This window comes from Lytechinus variegatus, chromosome 2 (assembly GCF_018143015.1).
Source record: "Lytechinus variegatus isolate NC3 chromosome 2, Lvar_3.0, whole genome shotgun sequence".
Taxonomy (NCBI): Eukaryota; Metazoa; Echinodermata; class Echinoidea; order Temnopleuroida; family Toxopneustidae; genus Lytechinus; species Lytechinus variegatus.
In genome coordinates this window covers 52,336,704-52,363,429 of record NC_054741.1, presented here as the reverse complement: position 1 = coordinate 52,363,429, position 26,726 = coordinate 52,336,704, and the positions used below count along the sequence as shown (strand labels likewise).

The 26,726-nt window shown below is 36.6% G+C and overlaps 1 protein-coding gene across 1 annotated transcript in view; it reads right to left on the bottom strand.

Annotated features, from left to right (window-relative positions):
- The window catches only part of LOC121406856, a 109,351-nt gene that overhangs the window by 54,457 nt on the left and 28,168 nt on the right, over nucleotides 1–26,726 (bottom strand). The window contains exon 2 of the mRNA XM_041597728.1: nucleotides 808–1,033. Within this exon, the coding sequence (XP_041453662.1) occupies nucleotides 808–1,033 (226 nt within the window). The remainder of the gene's footprint in view (nucleotides 1–807; nucleotides 1,034–26,726) is intronic.

Sequence of the window (26,726 nt, the reverse complement as noted above, 5' to 3'; positions counted from 1 at the left end):
ATTAATTTAAGGCGTAATTTCCTTCAGCAAGAAATTTATCCACACCGTGCTGCACTCAACCCAGGAGAGGTGAATGGGTACCCGGTAGGAAGAATTTTTTTGAATGCGTTGAGCACCTAGGCAGCCCAGCTAAAGCCAGGGTAATAATAATAGCAGGAAGAACTGTTTTCAGAACTGAAGTGGCTTCCCTGGGTAAATACACAGTGGAGTGTAACAGTGTTGTGGCCCAGTGGATTAGTCTCTGGACTTTGAAACAGAGGGTCGTGGGTTCGAATCCCAGCCATGGTGTAATTTCCTTCAGCAAGAAATTGATCCACAATGTGCTGCACTCAACCCAGGTGAGGTAAATGGGTACCTGGCAGGAATTAATTCCTTGAAATGCAGCGCGCGTAACAGCTGCACTGCTAAAGCCAGGTTAATTATGCTGCATTACTGTAGAGCGCTTAGAGACTTCTGACAAAGTAAGTATTAAGAGCTATATAAGCAAGTATAATTATTATACCTATATCATTATTATTAGTAATAAATCCAGTAACCTTTAATAAGAATATCTGAGATGTCCAGGAACCCACAACATAAAGCTTAACAACTGACTCTGGGATCGATTTTTACGGTTGATCATACACAATAATCAATGAATTCAATCATAGAAATCCACTCCACGATAAATCGCTATCAAAGTTTTATGTTACACGTCCCAGATGACCCTTCTCTCATCTTGGACATGGTCGAATTGTTTTAGATTACAAGCTTTTAAGAAATACGACTCTGCTTTACAACATACATCCATATCTTTAAAATGCTTACATGGGATTAGCGCATCCTGTGATCTCTGAGACAGCCTGGGATGTCGAGATGACCTTTGTATCATCCGTTGCTATGGTAACATTGCTGTAGCCCATCACTTCTTGGAGGAGAATCTTAAGCACGTGATTAGTGAAGGCCTGGGATGGCCGCCATGATGTCGTGCTGCCTCCTATCACCACCGGATAGACATTCCCGTCGACCACAAAGTGCTGTTTGGATTCAAAATCTGCATGGTGGATAAAAGGAGAAAGATTAATGTTCTAAAGCTACTTACTTGATAACTTTTTACAAATATTCATGTACATGAAAGAGGCTGTAATGTTAATATTTGTCAGCATCAAGGATATCAAACCATTGGTATTTAACTAATTCTTTGGGGATAACACAGTTCTTGATAGTTCAGATCTGGAGTAACACTAATTTTGCAAAGAGCACATTGATCTTATGATACCAATCAGTGGTAGACAGATAGCATCGAACTTCAGTAAATAGTACTAATCTTGAGTAGACAGCACAGACCATTAAAGTAGATAGCACTGATCAATCTTCAGAAGATAGCAATGTTCTTAGGTTAGGAATAGATAGACTGATCTTGAATAGAGAGCACTGATCTTGATTAGAAAGAACTGATCTTAAGTAGATCCAAATCATCCTTATTAGATAGTACTGATCTTGATAAGAGAGCACTGATCTTGAGTAGAAAACACTGATCTTATGTAGATAGCACTGATCTTGAGTAGAAAGCACTGATCTTGGGTAGAAAGCACTGATCTTGAGTAGGCAGCACTGATCTTTGGTAGATAGCACTGATCTTGGGTAGATAGCACTAATCTTCAGTAGATAGCACTAATCTTGGGTAGAAAGCACTGATCTTGGGTAGATAGCACTGATCTTCAGTAGATAGCACTGATCTTCGGTAGAAAGCACTGATCTTGGGTTGATAGCACTAATCTTGAGTAGAAAACACTGATCTTATGTAGATAGCACTGATCTTGAGTAGAAAGCACTGATCTTGGGTAGGCAGCACTGATCATGGGTAGATAGCACTGATCTTGGGTAGATAGCACTGATCTTCAGTAGATAGCACTGATCTTCAGTAGAAAGCACTGATCTTGGGTAGATAGCACTAATCTTGGGTAGAAAACACTGATCTTGGATAGATAGCACTGATCTTGAGTAGAAACTAGAAAGCACTGAACTTTGGTAGGAAGCACTGGGGCCCGTCTTAAGAGTTGCGATAGATCCGATTAATCGCAACTATGGATGGCCAGCAATGTCAACATTTAAGATGCATGTTTGTTCAAAAAATTTCTTCATCAATTTCTTGACAATTTGGTGTGTTCTCCTTTGTTTACAAAGGACACTTTGGAAATTTCCTGTAGTAAGTTATGATACTGTTGGATTTCCATAGAGTAGCCATTGATTGGATCAATTGTATCTCTTTGTAAGATGGGCCCATCTTGGGTAGATAGCACTGATCTTGGGTAGATAGCACTCATCTTGAGTAGGAAGCACTGATCTAGGGTAGATAGCAACTGATCTGGAGTACATAGCACTGATCTTAAGAACAGAGCACTGATCTTTAATCAATAGAACCTCCCTCCAGTACTCTGGGGTAGACAGTATCAATGATACTTTGGTAGGTGAAGAAAGGAAGGCTTCTCATGAAATGACATTGGAATAATCTATCTCACTTGAAAAATGTACAATTTATACCTGCTTTCCAGCAGGTCCCCAAGTCTCAGGACAAAGTCAGAGAAGGGAAATATGATCATTAAAAAACTATTGGTCTCTCTTGGCATATACTACTTGGAAAGTAGGTAGATTGTAAGTTGCACCATCCATCAATCATAAGTGTTGAGGTGAAGAGGTTGAATATCATGTAAACAAAATGTGTAAGTGCTTAGAATCACAAGCGGATAATATAAATACGCATTTATACAGAGCTATATATCTAAAAAAAAGTTATTCTGAGTCATTCAATTATGATAACCCAAACTTTAGCTCGAGCTGCCATTTCAAGTGCTGTGCATTCAAGGAATTAATCCTGCTGGTTACCCATTCACTTCACCTGGTTTGAGTGCAGCACAATGTGGGCAAATTTCTTGCTGAAGGAAAACATGCCAAGGCTGACATTCGAACCCATGACCCTTTCATTGAAATACCATAGTCAGAACCACTATAAACAATGATTCCCCACTCCTGACTCTTAATCTATCCAAATGAATACAATTGTAGAACATTGTTTCTTCATGACTTCCATAAAGTTAACACTCCCCTTTAACTTTACTGTCTATATGATTCTTGCAAAAACAAAAACCCTCTGCAATGTTCCACTCTTTCTGCAGCACATTCGGTGAAACACTCAGAGAGAAAAAAAAACAGTTTTCATCACCTGTCTTCAGCAACATGTATCTCTTTCTTATCCCCAGTTAACTCAATCTCATGAACATTGGCTCGAATGTGAGAGAAACCCCTCGATTTTCGTGTGAATCTTGTTGGACGTGTAATCCATGGACTTCCTGAGCGTAACGACAGATGAAGAGGTGCTCCAGTGGAAGGATCAAGTATCATCTGTCATGTCTATTGTCCTCCCAGGTAAAATATGAGCCATTCAGGCTTTGTATTAATTAGGTTTCTGAACCAGTAACCTGGATACCTTGATGACAGATTGAAGAACATCCCCTCATGTCCTTACATCCCTTATCTTTGCTTTGATTTTACAAGACAATGCAAAATACAGATTACAGTTTTTCTCGTTTCTCATCTGCCCTTGAGGATAAATGCATTTTTAGAGATTAAACTTGCAGCTTCCCTTTTCATTACTATTTATGTTATGCATTATATAATTTCATACCATCATTGTGATGTTTGATCTGGTTTGAATAAACAATACTTTACTAGTATTTTCATTTCTTTAGAAATAAATGATTAAATTCATAGTTTGTAAGGATGGAGTAAGTCTGTTAGAATAACACAGGGTAATCAATGTTTGATTCCAGCTTTGCTATTTTTCTATAAAAATGCAAAAAATATGTTACCCTCACCAAGGTACAAAGTCCAGACTCCTTGAAGTTTGGTTTGTTAATTAGTCTCTCATGGATATGATCATTAACAACACTTTATGAAGATGATTCACTCCAAACTCTCATCTACCCACTTCAGGTGATGTTCAGCAAGGACAACATGCCTTCCCAGGAGATCCCCCGAGGAGGTTATGCACAACATCAAAGAATTCTCCATCCTCCAAGAGACACTACCACCAAATACCTCCTGACATGTTTAGGAAGTATGATAATTAGTTCCATATTCTTCAAGTGTCTGCAAGGGCGAATTCAAAAGGGAGGCAAGGTGCCATCAATGAGTTTGCAACCATCTTCCCAGACACAAACTCTGTGCAAGATGTCATCCTCCTGATGGCTTTACGAGTTTGCATCCATCATTATACTTCTCTGATGCAAAAACAAAGTGAGATATCATCTTAACAACTGATGTCAATTTTAAAATGACCCAGACAATAAAACGATAAGATGACACTTTATTTGATTAACAAGACAAGGTGAGAATTCCGAGATCACAATATAGGCTGGCAAATACAACACGTTAGAGAGACTGTACAGGTAAAGAACGATCGTTTCCTGTCAAAACGTACTCAGGGGACATTTAAAATTATGATAATTACCAAAACATTCTGAACTGATTAGTCTTTATTATACTAATTGTAATTCAATGTATGTCGTTAGTCACTTTATTTTTCAAAAAAAAAGACGTGTTTCTTGTTCTAGGGCAGTATTCAATCAACATATTAAAAAAAACCCTGGTTTTTAAAGAAGATTAATTCAAACAATGGTGCTGTTCAAGCAAAAGGAAATACTGAAAATAGATAATTTTAAAGATATTCTGCAGTATGATGTTTGTCAGAATTTGACCGAAAAGGATGGTGATCTTATCTCTTTATCTGCCATGGACAGAATCACACCTGCGCCACATTAATTTGTGTGTGCAACCTTAAGAGGGGTTTTGCATAGACTATAATTATGATAATTCAGCTCACAATAGTTTTAAATGGTTTAATGTAAAAAAAAGCTTTGTATGTACACAGTACAATGCAATGCAAACATCACTATTATGTGTGTATGAACAATAGACTTGATACACATTGTGTGTATAGTCAATAGAATGTGACTTGAGTCGAACTTGGCAGTCTGCTGTATGTGAATCTAGTTGAACAAATTGGGCAAAGAGGTAAGCATTGCTTCTTCTGATTCATATATACATTATATACAATTCAACATTGCCAAATCATCCACTGCCAAATCGTCCACTCACCAGTTCGTCCAGGGTCTACCTTCATTTAGTCTTATGCCATTCTGTCAAACAGCATTTCATCTAACAACTATTTGGTCCAATAACCATTTAGTCCAATCATCACTTTGTCTTTGCACATTTCCTCTAATAAACCAGTTGCTCTAATATTCATTTTATTTTCATTCATTTTCCCCAATTAACACTTAGTGAGTGGACAAAATGGCAATTAGACCATGTGGATATAGGATGAACTGATGATAGACCAAATAATAGTAGACGAGTTGGCAATTGGATGAATTGGCATTGGACCAAATGAACATAAACCTCCAAGTTGACGTATATTAGTGGTGGTGGTAGAAGTAGAAGTGATAGCCGTAGCGGAAGTAGTAGCAGTAGTAGTAGTAGTAGTAGTAGCAGTAGTAGTAGAATTAGTAGTAGTAGTAGTAGTAGTAGTGATAGTAGTAATATTGATGTTAGGAGCAGCTGCACCAGCAGCAGCAGTAGCAGAAGAGAAGTAGTAGTAATAGAAGTAGTAGTAGCAGTAGTAGAAGTATTAGAAGTAGTAGTATAGTAGTATGGTGGTAGTAGTAGTAGTAGAAGTAGTAGTAGTAGTAGTAGTAGTAGTAGTAGTAGTAGTAGTAGTAGTAGTAGTAGTAGTAGTAGTAGTAGAAGTAGTAGTAGCAGTAGTAGTAGTAGTAGTAGTAGTAGTAGTAAGTAGTAGTAGTAGTAGTAGTAGTAGTAGTAGTAGTAGTAGTAGTAGTAGTAGTAGTACTACTACTAATAGTAGTAGTAGAAGAAGTAGTCTCTAGAGGTGCATTTTACTCAAAAATTTCCTTAGAATTTAGGGAACAAATCTCATCAATAAATGTAACTTTACTATAATGAAGAGAGACACGCCCACTGATGATTTAATATGTGGTGTCCACTTGCATCTCTGAGTAATATTTCCTCTTATTATTGGCCAAAATGACACTGCCCTTCTCTCTCTAGGCCTTCTGCGGTACATGGATATTTGAATAAATTAGCCATTATTACCAGAGATTATCTATCTTTATTGAATTTTATGACAAAGCCTCTACTGTCATGCAGTAGGAGAATACTACTAGTGTACATATGATATTCTGTGAGCTCATAGAGATATAGGCCTACTCAATCTATGATTTTCCCTGCTGATTTATTTGGAGTGAGTACCAAATTTTGGTGAATTCATTCAATTTCAAATTTCAAATACATCATTAGATAAAGTGAATAAAGAGAATAAAAAAAAACACATGTTGCACTAAAGATGAAATCCGAAATCTAATAATTATAGGTGAATCTTACATTTAAAATAAGTATGTAAATATTCAGGTGACCAACAAAAATATTTTAGGTATAAAAAAACTTCCCAAGCATAAAGTTTCAAGAGTTTTCTGATATGCAAAGACTTAATTTGTCAATAATTCATCCAATAGGTTTTCAAAAGACCTTTTCAACCAAAACACATTATTGACAGAGGGCGCCAAATCTGGCAAATGGAAAATTCAAACTTTGACGAACATACATGTAGATAAATAGGCAATTGGTCCATTACCCCAAGTGGAATTTAAAAGGAATTAAAGTTAACAGTGATTAGACGTCCTGGGTCTTAGAACAACCAGTGTTGGATTTCTTGAAAAATCATAATTCCAATTAATCGATCTTTGTTCAGTTGAAAATTACCGACAAGGGCCTTTGTACCGAAGAACATAGAAGAATATCACTAAAATCCAGCCATTTTCCTCACTTCACAACTTACCCTCTCCCCCATTCTTCTTAAAACAAACCCATGACTTAGGATAATCTGAATCAATCAGTATTTGAATAGGAGATGATTTATAGAGTGTGACAGTGTGAGATGAATCATGTGGGTTGATATGAGAGAAAGGGACAGTGATGGACATGTTATGCATCTCTAGTGGGCTTCTAAATACTGTCATGACTCAGCTTAAAATGGCTGATAATCAGTCATCCCCTTACAAAAGCTTTTCAATATATGATCTTTATTGCTCACACTAGGTCCACTGGATTTACCTGAATGGTAGACACAATTTGGTCTAAATTCCATCTGGTCCAATTATCACTTGGCCTAACTATTTTAGGAGCAGCAGCAGTAATAGTATTAGTGGTAGTAAAGGAGAAGTAGTAGTAATAGTAGTATGTAGTACTAGTAGTATAATTAGAAGTAGTAGCAGCAGTAATAGCAGTAGTAGTGTCATGACTCAGCTTAAAATGGCTGATTATCAGTCATCCCCTTACAAAAGCTTTTCAATGTGATCTTTATTGCTCATACTAGGTCCACTGGATTTACGTGTACCTGGTAGACAAATTGGTTCATGTTCAATTTGGTCTAAATTCCATTTGGTCCAATTATCACTTGGCTTAACTATTATATCTAATGATATATGTATCTTATAGAAACATCATGGAGTAGTGCTTCCAATCTGTCTTTCACTCACAAAGATTTTTTTTCTCAGAATTCGGGTGAATCTAAAATTTTGCTGCTTACAGTAACTCTACTGTGGATGCCATGTATTTCTTCTACAATTTTTTCATGACCGAAATGAGCGAAATATCTTTTGATTTACAACATAATGTATTGCTGATAATGCCTACAAAACCACCTTGGAAGGCTGAAATTTGTTCAAGCATAATGAAAGTGATTTCGGTTCTAAAAATCTATAAAAAAAAATTTGAGCAGGTAGGGTCAAGACTTTATGACCATGATTCTTCTTTATCTCCCCAAAACACAAAGACAATTATGATATTCAGCACATCTCTCAAGACGATCCCCTCTGTTACTGAGTAACATCTTCGTCCCCCAGAGAGGGCGATAAATAATGATATCCTGCCCGCTCCTTGGCCCATGCTGGCGAAGAAGAGTACGGTGGGTCATTAAGTGAAGAGATCTCTCAATCATAATTTAGGATTTCTTGAATCATTCTTTGTTCAAAGCCTATTCCCAGATGGAACAGTGTGACACCGTTGACAGAGATATGATGGTCCAAGTCACCCTGCGGTCCCTTATGCAGCAGAAGGGAACACAAAGGTAATTGGAAAACATAAAAATCTCTTTTAAAAATTAATGTTGAAGCAATCTTAAAGCTGAAGAGGAGAAACAAAGTAACAAACATCTAACCTGCATACATGATACACAAATTTTCCACAAAAAATCTTGTGATTTACACGATTTCAGAGGGATAGTACTTTCACAGTCATAAATGAATCACCCCAGCCCTATGTAGGGTGGAGCGTTGTGGCCCAGTGGATTAGTCTTCGGACTTTGAAACAGAGGGTCGTGGGTTCTGCCATGGCGTAATTTCCTTCGGCAAGAAATTTATCCACATTGTGCTGCACTCGACCCAGGTGAGGTGAATGGGTACCCGGTAGGATTAATTCCTTTAATGCTTTAGCGCCTATATGGCCGCTCAGCTACAGCCGGGATAATAATAATGATGGCCCTCTCGCAAGTTTTGTATGCTTTAGCCTTTGCGTGGACACACAATTGTTGATCAAAGTTTCAATCAGGGTCTGTGCTTGCAGACTTCCCCCCCCCCTGCCTCTCAGTCTTTTCCTTTGCTGTACCATCTCCTATTGAAAATAACTTATACATTTTTTACATTTTGATCAACATCAAAGCGAAATTGTAAAAGTTGACTAAAAGAGCCCAAGGTTCAACAAACTGCATGCAATGTGATGACTAGGCAGTATACAAAATGGTGCTTTACACCTTTTAGAATAGATGAATCTATACAGAACCCTATCATCGGTGTCACCAAACCATTAACTCTCCAGGTAGTTGACATTTCAGTGTTCTTTCAAGTTTGTTTCCTCTGGCTGAGTACAAGCAGCAAACCATTGATTCTAAAATAGGACCAGGTCTAGCTCAGTGGGCTTGTTTGTTGACAGGTCCAGGCCCCAAGGGGGTCTCAAAAATATTCATGGGCCTTTTGTGACTGTTGCTTCATTTTATTATTTGTGTAATCCTGAACACAATCTATGATTAACATCGAGATGCTAGGTGGTTTCAAACCGCCTCGATCACAAGAATCCCCATTAAATTACGAGAACTTTTTAAGGCTAAAAATACCCATTAATTTATTCCTGCATTCACACCGCCCTGAACCATACCCTTCGGGATAAGTTCCTGAAGTTACGAGCATGCGCAGTATGGTCTGATAAACAGGCAAGGCGTGAGATTCAAAATCACTAGCCCAGCAGCCACCCACAGCTCCCGCGCCCAATGACAAGCTGGGATAAAAGTTCCCGTAATTTGCTTTCACATCGCCAAAATACCTGCGACCTTGGAAAAATCCCCGCGAAAGTTCTCGTAATTTCGCCAAGTACCTACTATTTAGCGGGTATTTTCTTTCGGGGAAATTACGTGTAGTTTGCTTTCACATTACCAAAATACCTGGTATTTTCTGATCAGGGTAAATTTCCCGATCAGAGAATACCTGGAACTGACGAACTTCGAGGCGGTCTGAAACCACCTGCTTTCAAATCTGTAATCTACAGACCGATTTATTGCTAAATCTATTCCCCTAAAGTATGAGTAATTTAATATGAGTTGTCATAAATTGCAGTTTGTTTGTTCAATGAAAATAGATGTCATAATTATGTCTCTTTCACAAAACACAGAGCCAGGGAAATACTTGAAATATAAATGGGAATTCATGATCTCAAATGCCTTTATTGGACAATGAAAAAAATACTGATTAAATACGCATGCTTCATACAAAACAATATTAAAGAGCATTGTTCTTTCTTTTTCTAGATATGAATACATTCATTTAATTAGCAGATACATGACTGAATATGAAAGAAATTTGACTACAGAAGAATGAAAATAAATTCAGAAAATTATTAAAGACTTGCCAACGCATCTATCATTGTCAGAATATCATGTTCCCTTCGTTTCGAATATAAAATGTGTAATTGTCATGCGGGAAACATGCTGTTGCATCTTCCTGGCCAATATGATCTCTTAATCAGTGTTATTCTTGCGCCGAAATCCTTGGCATTTGATATCATATAAAAAAGGGAATGAATCAATATAGAAAGAGAAGAAAGGATTACAAAATGACCCGCTGCGTGGGGGAGGTGAAGGGAACAGATTGTGTGCAAGTGACATGGTGTGTCAGCAGGGGTGCTGGACAAAGGGAAGAGGCCGCACTTTCAACGTAGCGTCTAAGGACCTCTGTGCTATTACCACGGATCGCGAAAGGTTCATTTGATTGCGTGCAACTTGGAAGACGACGACAATTAGTTGTTTCAAAATGCTGCCAATCATCCACAACCTCCTACTGGTTCAAGAATGTGAATTGTCTTGAAGAATATGGGATTCTTTATCAGAGATGTTTCACATTTAAGTTGATTGGTATGACCCTCATGACAAATGTATGAATACATAAACCAAACACCAAATATTCATTAGTTCATAAACCTTTAAACATTTCAAATCAAATGGACTAAATTAAGTTGTTCATGTTCTACAACATGAAATTCCCTAAAGTTCCCTCAATTGATCTTTTGCTATACTGTTGCTCTATACTGTATACTAGTGGGCTCTAAAGAAGTCAATATTATTACACAGGTTCAATAACGTTGGTGTACTTTTAACAAGGATCAAGGAGCATAGATTATGTAGTTCCTACAGATGAGTGAACACTTAATAATGATAAACAAAAGAAAGAGTGACAGCCAAAGGTGATAAGACCCTGATACAGCTCATCTGAACGCAGTATGTAATGCATTACTGGAACAAGCTAAGTGTGCATAAACCAATGCCAATCCAATGAAGTTGTGCTTAGGACTTGTAAAATTGGCTAAGTGATGTAACTTAAGCAGGGTCTCTCCCTCTTCATCCCTTGGAGCAATTACCAACTGACAATATTATTGGGATGTTTAGCGTCTACATCTCTGAGCTCTATCAAGACATGGCGTCACAAGTGTTACGCTTGAACTGTTGGCTTATGGCTGTATCCTGTCCCTTCTAGGAACTTCTACACTTGGCCCCAGGTCATCCTTTCATCTGAAACGCAATACCAGGCAAGGCCTGAGGACCATGGTTACATATCAACTGACACATGACTTACCCCAAGTCCCCAACCACATGCTACGTGCCATTGCGATATAAATATGACTCTATGCAATGACTGCAGAGACTATTTAAAATAAAGTCACTCATACCATGGACCTATAAAGGTCACTGACAGGTTCAAACGAATATACATGGAGACCTTATCCAATCCAAATGCAACAAGTCAGTATTTAGGCAATATAAAATTGACTGAGATAATAATAATGCTGAATATCTTGCCAACTGCAAAGTAGAAGCTTGCATTTTCAATAAAGCTATTAGAACGATTCTGAGATCTCCATGATTCATGATTAAAGTCTCTTCATTTAGACAAGGAAAAATCTGAAGTAAAATTTCATGATGGTATTGTAGAGTGGCAATAGAACGTTGCTTTGGTCCCATAACATACAGGCAATGAAAATGTGATGGAAGAGCAGTAATTGGGGACAACATAAGCTAAATTACTGAATGATTCTTTTAAGTATAAATTGTTAATTAATTAGGTGTGATAAAGCTGGTAATATTCTATTAAAGTTCCCATTAATATGTAATTGCATAATTTTGCTGGGCTTTGCGCAAGGATCGTCGGCTCAAGTAGGCAGTAGGCCTAGGCCAGATATAATTCAATAGTTGGTTCTAAACTTTTGTTGATTGTAGATTAAAGACAAAAGAAATAAGAAAGGGTTTGGTTTCCATAGCAATATGTGACAATGTCATGCCCAGAATATATCATAGTGATAAATTTATAAAGGAACATTCATTGCACCGATATTCGGAAGAGCACAAGCATCACACATATAGTTCAGAAGTTTTTTTTTACTATCAGTGATCGTAGAGCGCAAGATGAAAAATAACCCAGGGGTGTGGTATATAGCAACCTGAGCACAAGCTCACCAACCCGTGTCACCGTCAACTCCTACTCAAATTTCCTGTCTACAGCAGCATCTAATGGATTAACAGATTCCTTTCCGTTTGGGATTGCATGTACCTTGTCTAAATAGATTGTCCCATATCACTTACAGTGAAACCTGCTTTCTTGCCCTTGGCCCTACATTGCCCTCGGGCTAATCATCAGTGAGTCCATTCACTTTTACTCCAATTCATCTCATTCATTATCGTGGAGGCAAAGTAGAGTTCATAGATGCAGAGAAGTGTGAAAATGAAGGCAGCACTTGGCTTTGACATTTTGCACCTGAAACTTAGGCCAGGAACATGCACCAATACAGTACCTCTCAATTGTGCATGATATGGATAGAAAAATCATTGATTCTTGATCATTGTAACCTTTCTCAAGGAAGACAAGATGTCTTCCAGGACAATTCAATGATCTATCCAGTGGGTTGGTAGATCCATGGCTTAACTAACTCACTTAAGCTATTCACTTTCAGGAGAAAATTAGGTTGAATTACTGAAACTTTTGAAAGGATTATAAACATTATTATTAGAGATAATATAGGCCTACAGCTTAAAAAAATTTTGGGGGAAAAAGATCTGAGCTCGATATTCAACCATAGTCAATGCTGTATGAATTATGATTTTACCAGTATATCCCATCGGAGTTGTCCACTGAGAAATATCTATCCACAAAAAATGAGTTTGATATTAAGAGTGTGTATAGCCCTGGGCACTGGTGTTTCGCTTCTCTTGTCTCTTGGACTGAGTAACAATTGTTTGACTTCCTCTTTACTCCATCTCGCTTCCTATCCCAGAATTCCTCAGTCCTGACTGAGAGTCTGTAGCCGAAGGCACTTCCCATCTACAAGTCATCTGCTGAGAACCATTAGGATTTCTTATAGTAGGTCCATGCTCATAGGCCCCATGTTGTTACACATAAGGTCTATCTGGATTGAAAGAACAATGACTGATGTCTTAAAGGTGCTCCGGGGCCTTGAGGACATTGCAAATGAGGCTATTGGTGAATGGTCATTGACAGATTGAGGGGAGTATTAACCTCCTAGCCCATTTTTAACACATTTCTTCAATCAATGAGGGTTTAATGGAATACTATATGGAGGAAAATGGGAAGGCATATGATCTATTAACCCAAGGCTTTTTGATATCTGTCAAGTGTTATACTTACTGTCAAGCGTTACCTTACTCATAAGTACCTGTATCAAAATATACAGAAGGATATAAAGCCTATACATTTCAAATCTGACAACAATATTTGTAGCTGAACATGTAGGGGAGAGGGGGCAATTTGAGCCCCTCAAGAGTTTTTGCTCACTGCTGAAATCTGCCAAGGCGTAACTGGCCATTACTTGGGTGGTATGTTGGCCAATATCTCTGCCCCAAGCTGCAGAATAATGTGTCTGTACATCCCACAGCACATAGCAAGGAGGTGCAGTTAAACACATAGGACTAGGAAACTTCATATTGAAAGTGGCTTGTTTGCTTTGGAAAGATGAGCATTATATCTACCTCTTTAATTGGATTGTTATATTATTTCTTGGTTGTGTTGAGTAGTCATAGTGAGTGAACATTATAAAGTAATTTTAATAAGAATCATTTATATTTTGTCCCTGGTGTGAAAGTGTGTAATAGTACCCCGTGGGGTAAAATGAGCCCCCTCTGTTGTATATGGATTCTGGGTGCTGTAAATGATGAATTGAGTAAGATATTTAAATAAAATTCATGATTTAAACTATTTGATTATGTAAACATCTGTATTAAGTGATATTCAAGTAATTAGGACCACATTTAAAGGCAATATCCTACATGTGCAGAAGTGCAGAATGTGTGCAGCGTCTGGAGGAGGAACTTCAGGTGAAAAGAAGAAAGAGTTAAAAGGCTAAGAAAACTAAAGGAAAGCAGAACTGTAAGAATCAACAGCAAAGAGAAGAAACAGAAAATGCTTCTGATGAACCAGTTGAACTTCCACTTCCACAAAGTGACAATGAAACCCAAAATGACGACATTGAAGTTGAAAAATGTGAAGCGTGTGGTAAAATTGATGACACCACCAACTCTGACCAGTTCATTGGTTGTGACCTTTGTCCGAAGTGGTTTTGCAAGAGTGTTGCCTGTTGTGGCGTTGATATCTCCTCAGTAACAGATCTTGCAACAGTAGATTTTGTATGCAATCATTGCCAACAAATGATGTACAACAGACATTTGACAACAGTTATGGACATTGAACAATGACAATACAATTAAAAACATGTACGCTATGTCATAATTGTAGCATTAAGTACTGAGGTAATTAATCAATTATGGTTAAATTGGGCTATTTGTATTGCTGTCATGCTTGGGATATAATTGTGAGGTTAGCACACTTCATTATTGTGTGTTACAGCCTTGAATTTAAGTAATGAAACATGATTTCGAGAAAGGGCTCATTTTACCCCATTTTCATGGGGTAAAATGAGCCCCTTGTGGTAGTCATTAAACATCAATTAATATGCAAATTAATTAAGCTGGTGAAATTATTTATACATGGTATTATTCCCCTTGTCTGCTACTATTACCTGATGTATCATTAGATTCCAGCATGGTTTATTTTGTAAGATATTTTTAAAAATGTAAAAAAGGGGGCTCAAATTGCCCCCTCTCCCCTATATTATATGGGCTACCAGCCTTTATTTCTCCCTCTGTAAAATTACTTTGCAGGTAGTTCCATGTGATTGAAAAACAAAGCAATGCTAACAAAGCACTTAAATTATTCACTTGAAAATATACAAACACTTTGATTTAAAAGGTAACTAAATATTCTTGAAAGTGGATAATGACAAAATACTTGTGAAAAATTAACATGTAGGCTAACATTTCAAAGATCTGTTCTCTCTTTCGTTGAGATTCTTGCACATCAAAATTTCAACAAAATTAATGTCCATCCTACAATCTCAACAGATAAATGAAAACACCCTAAGATTTGGGCAGTTGTTCAATGACAAGCAAAAACCACTCCTGTCTGAAGCCCGTCCAAATTTTTGTATTCATTCTTTGAGACAATTGCAACAGTTTAAAGAATCTTTCATCACATGTGATTGTTTGTCCTTGATTAATGCATGCATTCAGTGTCATTCAAGTAGAATCCAAAGCCAAGTCAGTTCTGACTTCTGCGAATCTAATACCCCAGATCTTATGAGACCTTGTATTACTCTCCCTCTCAAGAGAAAACTGTTCATACTGCAATATTTTCAATTTCGCAACCTTATGTTCAATAACCTAGAGAGGGCATGTGGGATTATTGTTAAAAGAATCATAATCCTTTTGCCAAAAATGAGAATATTGCCCCCACAATGTATTTGACATGGGATTTCGTAATGTTTACAAGACTGACATCTTTACTGTGCAGTAATTTAGAGACATTTCAAGCAAGGAGAGTTGTATTATAACTCTACAAAAAAATAATTTCTTGGCAGAAAAGTAATCTGCAATACAAGTTACAAAGTATGATATCAATTTTTACCAAAAAGTGCAGCTAAAGCATAGTCCAGAACCACACTCCCTTTTAGAAAGCACAAAAAAATAAAAAAAAGTGCAAGAAGTATCAAAGACATAGTTTGCATTCAACCAATTAAATGGGGGAGGGGTGACTTAAGGTGTGTCTAGAAAAAGTGTCAAAATTGTATTTTTCTAAAATTGTCAAAAGGGTAGTTTTCTCAAATTAGAATGCAAAGGGGCAATAATGGAATTGATAAATTTTGTGTTCAAGACTTAAAGGTCATTCCATTTTTTCCCTTAGCTGTATTATGGAGCAACCTAAAAGTAATTAAAATACAAGAAGTGTTTAATATAGGGTTGAATTGTAAAATTTGCTCAGTCAGTGGGAGCTTGCTATTGCAAGTGATGTATGAATGACATCATAATACATCAGAACTAGGCCTACGTCATAAAGAAAATATTTGAAATCATATAAAAAAAAAACTAAATAAAAAATGGGTTTGTTCCTGGCTGGTGTAACCAAGACAAGGCAAAAACAAAAATCATAAGTAAAAAGTCTACATTCAGGTCATCAGAAACTAGTTAACGTCTGATTGATCATAATTTGATCCACAAGGAATTTCCAGCCAAGTTCAACGTACAGTATGCGAGGGTACAGAAGACATTTTTCTTACGCTTGCATGGCATCATGCATGGAGGGGATCCTTAATTGACGTTGGAAATGAAGGGATGCACTGGGGAAACGATTAATCTCTGGTGACCAGTTAAGACCCTGACTATGACTGACTAGAGCTTGATGACCTTGACTACTAATCTGCCTCCGAGACAGCCCCCCACCAAATGGTCACGAAAGAGCTTCAACACTGAATCACCTTTCATATTCAATCACTGCCATGCCATGAACTTGGACATTGGCAATGTTTAGGTATTGCACCGAAAATATAGGCAGGTACAAGGGGAAGCGGGAGGGGAATTGAAAACACAACTGCAAATATCCCTGGTTCCATTTAATGGTTTCCTTCTTGATTCTGAAATAGGATGGCAAAAGGGAAACAAAAGTTAAAATCCTGAAAACAATTATACCCAAAAAATGTATATTTCACTTATTTTAACCGAACCCAGCAAAATTCACACCTCAAAACTTTAGTACTGTGACTTTAAAACGTAATTTTTATATCACTAGATATGTGAATTTCAGTGCTGCCACCTTGTTACCTGTTGGTAAGTTTGTAAAGTAAATTGTTTTCTTTGACATTTCTTGAATTATGTCAAAACATTTTTCAATAGACATATATCTTTTCATCAAACTTAAAAATAAGGATACAATGAGCAAAAAAGCTGCAATATCATGATTTGCATTAATGAATTATTTTGTGGTGTTCTGGGTCACTTTTAACACTCTCTATACCATGGACAATGCATATATGCAGGTCCTGAATCTTATTCAATAATTATACTTGCTTATATAGCACCTGATACCTGTTTATCACAAGTCTCTAAAGCATTCTAAAATAAATGCAGCATAATTACCCTGGCTTTAGCCAAACTACTTTATGCGCTCAAGCGTTTCAAGGAATAAAGTCCTGCCACCTGGGTTTAGTGCAGCACAATGTGGATCAATTTCTTGCTGAAGGATTCAAACCCATGACCCTCTGTTTCAAAGTCCGAAGACTAATCCACTGGGCCAAACATCCCACTAATTAGTTTTGCAGAACAATAGGATGTGTTGAAGGGGGAGATTTACGCAGTCTTATACCCTTTTCATAAACCCATCCTCCAATTAGCCGCCTAAGAGTAATGCGGATAATTCAATAAAAATTGCGTTCACAAACTCCGAAAATAATGCGCACTATTTTTACGAGCGTCCGTCCTGAAAAAGGCGGATAATCGTCATGACAACTGGACACGCCCCCTCCAATGCGGTGGTATTGGAAAAGGTTGACCTTGTGACCGCACCATGGCAATTATCCGCATTATTTGGAAATGTGTTCATAAAGTCAAAATCTGGTCCCGATGCTGCTATTATGCGGATAATAGCAGTATCAAAATAATGCGGATAACTCTGGTCATCCTCCGATTTTACGACCAAATTATGCTGCTATTAGCCGCATAATTGGGTTTATGAAAGGGGTATTATATTCTAACCTCAAGGTCCCACTCCGAGTACTACCAAACTACCAAACTCCTCGGTACTAGCAAGAAAAGCAAAATTTGTTGTAAAAAGAATATTGGCCAAAATGTAAGGAAAATCCACTACAGATTAAGAAAGTTGTTAGAGTTTTTTTTTATTTTTGATCTGTAATGTGATATACAAATGACAACCCCTTATGGTGTGTATTAAAATAAATAAATGTCAATTTGTAATGGTTCATGATGATGACTAAAATTTTGTATCTTTAAGAGCGGGTATCTGTTGATATCTGTTGATATACTGAAGGTACAATTGACCATTTTCAATGTTTGAAAAAATGACATTTGATCGATATATTTACTGCACAATATATGGGGAAGCTGCTGGCATATTATGATTTCACAAATCAAAAATCAAAATTCTAATAACGTTATCAATCTTTGATGGATTTTCCTCAATCCTTCATCATTTTTTTTCTGCTACTTTTACAATACACTTTTTGTCAGGGTGAACTTCCCATTTAAGTGAATAAAGCATCACTGTACATTTTACATTTCCTTGCTGAAATAACCCCAATCACAGGTTCTGGGGGTGTTTCATACTACTCGGGACCCCAAATACTAGGTCATAGTAGTCGTAGTAAGAGGAGGAGTCGCCAAGAATGAGTTTCCTATTTAATATCCACCTGTCAATGAGTCACTAAACAAGGACAAAAGCTAGTAGCATACTCCTTCTAATTAGTTACCCCACAAACAATGACGACAAACTGCAATCAGCCACAGATGCCGCGATCTGTTACCTTCGCTTCAATTAGAAGACGCAAAAAAGTTTCGATGGTTGGCTTTCATCACACTCCGAGAGGTGTTCCTGGAGCAAGAAAAGATCCCGAGCTTTCAGCGACAGAGAGTGAAAGTTCCCGGAGGCATTTTTTCTGTTACGGGTTATCCTCCGTGACAAGCGAAGTATCAGGGGGGTTTGCAAATCGGTAGGAACCCGTCCGTCTTGTCAGGTCTCGGTAGATCATCGCTGATCTTTCTTTTTATTTCTTTGATGTAAAATAATTGGAGTGACTGAATGTAAACAAAGGTCTCTCAATTTTTAGTGAGTCATTTTCAAAAATGAATCACAAGTCTTAGACTATTTGTGTTCTTGAGCTTGCCATTTGAAAGTAAGATCAACTTCAGACACAAGAATAAGAAGAAGTACAGTCTTATTACAGCTTCAAGGTGATTTTTTCTATTGTATACATACAATCTCATTACAATATGGAGATAGACTGCTAATCTTTTGGCGTGATGGTCACCCTCTTAGCATGGATGGCACACAGGTTGGTGTCTTCAAATAACATGGTTTAATAAAGTTTTGGAAAAATTCAATCACACACTGATTCAATCTTATAAATAATGTTACTTCAAATGGTTTAACAAAATTTTATTAAATGGCCGGCCTTGGGTTGACTGTCTTCCAAGCTTTCAACTCGGCATAAAAAAAATTTAAATGGAAATAAATTGAATTCAATATGTTTGAGGAAAAAAATCACATTTTTGTAAATGATTTAGGAACATAGAATAAATGAATATATTTTCATTACCTCCTAAACCCAATTGTGTAGGCCTATTTATTCTTTTCACTCTGATATTCACATTAAAACATTGTCACCATTTGTAAAACATATTTTTGAAAAGGATACAATTAGTGAGTGTATTGTTTATATATTGATTGTAGCTGGGATTTTTTTTTGAGTAAGGCTATATTCGCAATCATATAGGCCTACGTAGCAATTAATGAGGTCCATTTCAGGCATTTAGGGGAAGAATGAGCTTTTACCCCTTTATAATAATAATAATGTTTTATTTACCCAGGGTAGCCACTTCAGTTAGGAAACTGCTCTACCAGCGGGCCCTGCATAACATTATAGGTTGTTTATTACCCTTCTCCAATCTATATGCTGAGCGCCTAGCAAGAAGGAAGAAAGTCCCATTTTTATAATTCTTTGGTATGACTCGGCCGAGGATCGAACCCACGACCTCCCGTTCATGAGGCGGACGCTCTACCACTGAGCCACCATGTCCCTTTACTGTGTAGACTACAGTTACAATTCAATATTCATTCATATTACAAAACTCTGGAATTACATCAGAAAAAACCACCCACCCCGATGTCTATATGCAGAGAATATGTACAAAAGTTGCTCAATTTTTGCAATGTCATCGTCACAAACAGACAACAACCACATGGCATGCATGTTAAACAGGTGAACAAAACAGAAGATGTAACAGCAGCTACCTCTCACATCCATAATCATATGCTCCCATTAGACGCTTCGTGCAGAACGACAGGTTACTGCGCGAGACAGAATGAAACTGTCGTAAACATGTGTCCCCACTATTTTAGTATCCTACACACCTCATTCGAGCAGCGGGAATTCATCAAAAGTTGTGTTCTTACTAATCCATCTTTTAGTTGTTCATGATTGAAGAATACATTTGGTTGGTCACATTGATTGTCTCTATAGGACAAGGTAGGTGTTACTTTTTTGGAGTGAATACTTGTAGGAAAAAGGTGGCATGTTTCATATCCATATACACCTATGTAATTATTCTGGTATCAATATTAAACAAAGGCCTTCAACAACAAAAAAGGTCAGCAAAACTTTTTTGGGTGTCACTTTCTAGAGTTTTTAAAAAAAGTAGCAATGGTACTATTTTGATAAGAATGAATTTTGATTTTATATGAAATGGTATCACAAATCTTATTGACATGTAGAAATAAGTCTATGACAAATGCATCATACATACGTAACATTTGCATGACATGCTGTATTATGCAAAATGCTTGACCTTTACAAGTGTATATCAATGATTAAAGTTACTCCTCAGCAAACAACGTATGTATCTCTCATTCCTACCCCCCCAAAAAAAAGGTAAAACAACATTGCCATCAACAGTAATATTCACAATGTGGGTAGTATAATAATGAGAAAACTTATGACATCACACACTGTTTCTTTACTTTTTATGTTATATATTCCACATTTCTATTTTTTTAGCTTATTGTACACCATGGTTTGACTATGACTTTGGAATAGCTATTTTTTATAACAAAATGATCATGCCATCAGTTTGAGCAAAAAATGAAAAAATGTGACATTTCACTTGTAACACAAATTACAATACAAAAAACAACTAGTGAGTGGGTGACATCACTGACTCCTTCATTTGCATATCAACCCAATGTGCATCTTTTAAACTTTTCACTTTTGTGTAATTATCTCACAAGTTTCTTACTTATTGGATTTTGATGAAATTTCAGTGTTATGCTTAATTGATTTTTCTTTTAGTGATGATCATCTTGTTGTTTTGTACAGGTTTGAACTTAAACACAAATGGACTTGCCCATTCTAAGGCTTTGGACAGTCCTCAACCATTTGGATCATTTACAAAAATGCAGTTGTCTTCAGTACGCATAAATGACTCACAAGGTATATATTTGTTCCTCTTAACTTTCCCCTCCATGAAAAGGAGATGTTTCATTAATCATATCCAAAGCTATGGAATTTCAACAAAATAGCTGTCAGCATGCAGGCTTGGAAGATTGGTTACAACTCTACAGAACACATCCTCCATTCAAAGACATCCACCAGACACTATACAACAGATCTGCAAACTGATAGACTAAGCTCAAGTGAGGCTTGGAACCTAATGATTCAGGTTTAAAAGGATTAGAATTAATGAGTAGTATACTTAATGGATTACGAATGTCTGGTACACTGCTGAATGAAAAACAATGCACAATGCCAAGGAAATGGATGGAGGCACTGAAAGAAATGCGTGAATGCTTCTTCTAGGATCAAGTCTTCCAGGAGGTTCACCAGATCCTCTCCTGTTGCCAAGTCAGAATCGCTGACAGAGGGCCCTCTCAAGTCTTCAGCGCCAATTCTGACACATGTGTCATTTTGTGGCAGGTGCCGCAAAGACACTTAAATGTCATCCTATCTTTCTTCTTGGTTGTTCAATGAAAGAAAAACTTTCTCTACTGTATGAACACATGAAGTGAATCTGTTACAATCCTTATCAGAGAAATATCTTTGGATATCTTATAGGAAGGCTTCCTCTCATCTCCTTCATGAGCATGTTTGTAAGTAATACAACATCATTTTACATCACACACGGATTCTAAATCTATTTCAAACTGAGAAGCAGAATATTCAAAGTCAACAGCAGCCTATTTATGACGGACTGAACTTAACAAAAAGAGGTATTTTTAAAAGTTTAGTGCAAAAAACCCCAAACAATATCAGCAAATTTGACAAATACAAATAAGGGCACAGTCCACCGCATGCATCATTTGATGACTAATTTTTAATTAATCCATAAAATAAAAAAGGGGGTAAAAACACTATTTATAACAAATGCTCATATGCTTTTCAGGATTTCAGCAAATACAAAATTATCCAAAATATAGAATTATAGACTACATTCGGCAAACGGCTAAAAACTGGGGTATGACAAATCAATTGGAATCCCGGGGGGCAGGGGGGTACTAAAAAAATAAGGCATTCGGGGATGTGCCACTGGAATAGGGCACTTTTTTTAAAGAAATCCTTAAACATGGGGTATGGTTTTATGCTGGAAATCCCTAAACAAGCCCCCAATTTTTAGATAATGGCATTAAATATGTGTCCATGGCCCCAATTTTTAGATACTGGCCTTAAACATGGATACATATTCTCATCCAATTTGAACTTTTTTTTTGCTTGTCAAATTTTAAGAGATCCTTAATAATGGGTACCTTTTTTAGCCAAAATGACTTGTAAATATGGGTATGGGTTTTGAACCTTCAGCCGTACACCCCCATCCAAACCAAATCTAAGTCTGTAAATATGGGTATAGGTTTTGAACCTTTAGCCGTACACCCCCATCCAAACCAAATCTAAGTCCCCCCCCCCCCCGAATTGGAATAATGAAATGGTGAAATGGGGAACATTCCATCAACATCTTTGTCTGACAAGTAGTCAGATCTGACATCTTTCCTTAATTTTGATTGGCTGAGAGGCACTGTTACTAAGGTAACTGTCAGATAAAACAGGACTTTTATAAAATGCTGCCTTGATATAGAATAAACTAAAACACATCACATGGTAAAATCAACATTAAGTTATAGGTGCTTTGTTGATTCTCATTCCAAATGTTTTGAATATCAGAGTGATCCCATTGGCAAATTGACGTCATCTTGTTTGCTTGCAGGAAACATCATCAGATGTGCCCTGGAACTCCAACTACCTCAATCAGTGGGGGAAAGGATCTAACCATTAAGACAAAGTAAATACTCCACCCTGTCATATGATATGGATAGAGCTGGGAAGTTGTGAAAATCATTTTCAGATTTTTAGTAGTAAAATTATTACTATACAATTCCCCCTCCTACAATCGTTACTACAGGGACAAGAATAGTTCAAGGATAAAGTCATTGGTCTCAGCTAATAAATGCAGGGTATATAAAAAGGTAAATCCCAATTTCATATTCAAGAAATTTATCCATAAAGACTTCAGTCCTGTGGTTGATTGCTTTTCTTAGCAATTGGGTAAAAAAAAAATCACCATCACCAACACCATCTCATTTTCAGATTTATAGTTTGTAAAATGTTATAACTATAAAATTCCCCCTCCTACAATCAAATATATTCAAATCAAATCAAAATTATATGGAAGAAAATAGTTTGATGACTTTTAGATGATTAGTTTCCTATTGGGAGTAGATCTCATGAGACCAGACAAAAAAAATATGTTTGCAAAGTCGACATTAATGGAGACAACTATCATGAATTCATTAATGAAACAACATAATAGGTTCATACCAAGACTAAACTTACTGTTAATTCAAGAAAAGTAGGCTCAGAAAGAAGAAATTTTTTTCTTTTGCCAAAGCTCTGCCCTGCATTGCACCCTAATGTCTCTTAATACTGGCCACGAGCCCATAACCCGGGAAGTTTCAAATTCACTAGGGTAGCATATATCATAGCAAAAGATCTATAAAAGTTCTCTCACAATAGAGACCTGTCAGCATGCATGACACATCATTCATGTGTAGGTATGAGTGTTTGTAATCAATAGACCCATTTACACTACAAATTATCTAAAAGGATAGGTGTTGGAATATATTTTTATATGTATATCACACTCAGTCTGGCAAAATCATGTTGTTATTTTTGTAATAGAGGTCCATATCAAGACATGAACTACATCTTTCTGTTTTTCTTCAACAAAAATCATGATCATGACACTGAAACACTGATGCTAAATATTCTCAAATGTAAAATATAATTTTATAAAAAGCCATCAACAACAACAAAATATTCCTACACATCAGGTTATCTAAATGGGGGGGGGGGGGGGTCAAGATGACATTTTGTACAAGTGATGCATATTTTTTCTCAATTGAATTTAAGAGGAAAGAAGGAATTTCAAATTAAATCAATTGTGATTTCAACTTGAAACTCTTAAACAAAAAATTGACAATATATCTGAGATGTTATTTTAGATATTCATCAGAAAATATATATTTACAGGAAACATTGTTTGCATTGTTTACATTAAATGGAGATTGAAAGCTACTTATATCATTACAGTCATTCTCAGATTCATTCAAAGTAAAAGGATTAATAGCCAAGGCATGAAAATTGTCCTCATCAATAGACTCATCAATAGACTTAGATTATTTCAATCGGGGCGAAATTTTCATCATAACTTAGAAAGTTTATATATGGACCTAGTTATTCTATATTCTATATTGTTGAGGATTAAGGTCTACTTTCTGCATTATCGATTCCATGAAATAAATGACATTTAAAATTTACTTATCATAAAGATATTACACAGAGTGAGTGAGCAGTCTGAGCACCATGATAAATAGTATATGCTCATGATCTTGACTTGCTTTCCGACAATAGGAAGAATTTGCAAAATTTGCTCATAAATCTTTATAATTATATTTTGCAATGTTTTATCAACATCTCTTTGAATGAATTAACAAAAGATAAAAGTACTGTTTGCAAAAGGCAAAAAAGATTTGAAGTAGGCCTCAAGTACAGATTGGGAACAGTAACTGAGCTGAGAAGCATTTACAAGATGTGACAGATGAGAGCATTTGGGGTTTTGGTTAAGTGCATTCAACACTCCTCAACTCCACCTAGAGTATGCCCAATACCCAGTCTGCCAACACTATGACACAGTCCCGATGATCATCAATGAGGTACTCCTTGTCCTAATGGAGAATCATATAACCAGAGATGTACACCAATAAAAAGAACAATAGTGGGAGCCAGAAAAATCATGACACATTGTTGATAATGTGAGCAGGGTGTGATGGTTTCATTCCAGCGATTACCTTACGAAGACTTGCAATGCTTCTTTTGCAGAGTTTCCTGAGAACCCTCAGTAAGATTAGACCACAGCTTGGTTCGTTTAGCTGGGATTAACCCCATGACATTGCAAATAACATCAAGATTAGCACATTGACAAAGCCACTGGACTAAGCCCACTGGCTTTGGAGTTGTTCCCCAAGGCACGCTCCTTGGTCCCTTATCCAGATACAGATGTCAATAGAGTATCCAAAGAGGATCTCAGATAGGCAATATCCCGGAGCTCTTTGGTCGCTGAAGGGTTCACACCTAACTGAGTCAATTCCTAAAAAACCACAATGCAAAGTATTGCAGGAAAAATGCTAATCCTCAAATATTTTATTGTTCCGTGGTGGAGGATGATTTGAAATACTTAAAATCTTTGTTAACGAGTTATGATATTCAAACAACTATGCAAAATTTATCACAAAATATGTCACATCCTGGTCAAATCAATGTCATACACATGGTTCAACAATATACCACCATGGTTCAACCAGAAGCCTGTATGGATATGAGAGTCAACAAAACAGGGGGTCCAAGGCAACTAAAACTTGTGGACCATTCAGAATCCTTTGAAAATAACAAAAAAATTTCAATCTTGAAATAACCATGGTAAATTGCATGGACAAACTTGTGAAATTCAGTATGTCCCATGATCAATAATTAAATGACTGACATCATAATATGAGTCGTGACTATGTCATCATAATGGAATTACTGTAATACCATGAATCTGCGCATCTTTTGGACTAAGTAATTAGATTTTAAATGTATGTGCATTGATGCATAGTTATTAGCATTAGTCATTTTCCTGAAGACTTTAAAAATATTGCTTCATGAACTTTGTATCTCATCTATTTACAATGAAAAAGACAATTTTTAATGTGTATAATTCTGAATAAAATTTACTCTTGATGAAACTAATACTCATCCGATGTTCTTCCACAAGTAGCAACTAGTCATACATAAAGACCTTATTCAATGTATTGCAGTTTATTGGTATTACAAGGTTAATGGAGTTCCTTATTAGATCATCAAAAGATAAATAAGGTTTACTCCTTTCATATTCATCAGGTGCGTGAACTTAAAGAGCATCCTGACTTAAGAAAAAAACTGACACAATGTCAATGATAATCAAAATGTGTTAACATTTCCATCTATAATTCAAATCTGTATGCGTATTTTGATCATGTGTTTGTATTTTGCCCAACAATACTCCTGCATATATTCATGGAGTGCCGTATATTTTCCTAGAAATCTGTGATACTAATGTAAGATAAATGAAGCTCTTTGACCAAGTTCTTCTGTTATTCATACCAGATTTTTTTTATTGAATTTTATTGCTTACTCCTTTGGGAAACATTCTACTTCTAACTAAAGAGGAATCATATACTGAGTAGCAAACAAAACATTTGAAATATACATGCAAATACATTTGTTTTGATAACTCTTTCTCTTAAATCGTAGATCATAGAAAAAGATACTGTTAGGGCTGCAGGGCATAGATTTCGTAATATTTTCTCACAGCCCTCAAGAACAGCAGATTGTATCATTTATGGGGCCACCCTGATTAAATAAAACTCAAATAAAAT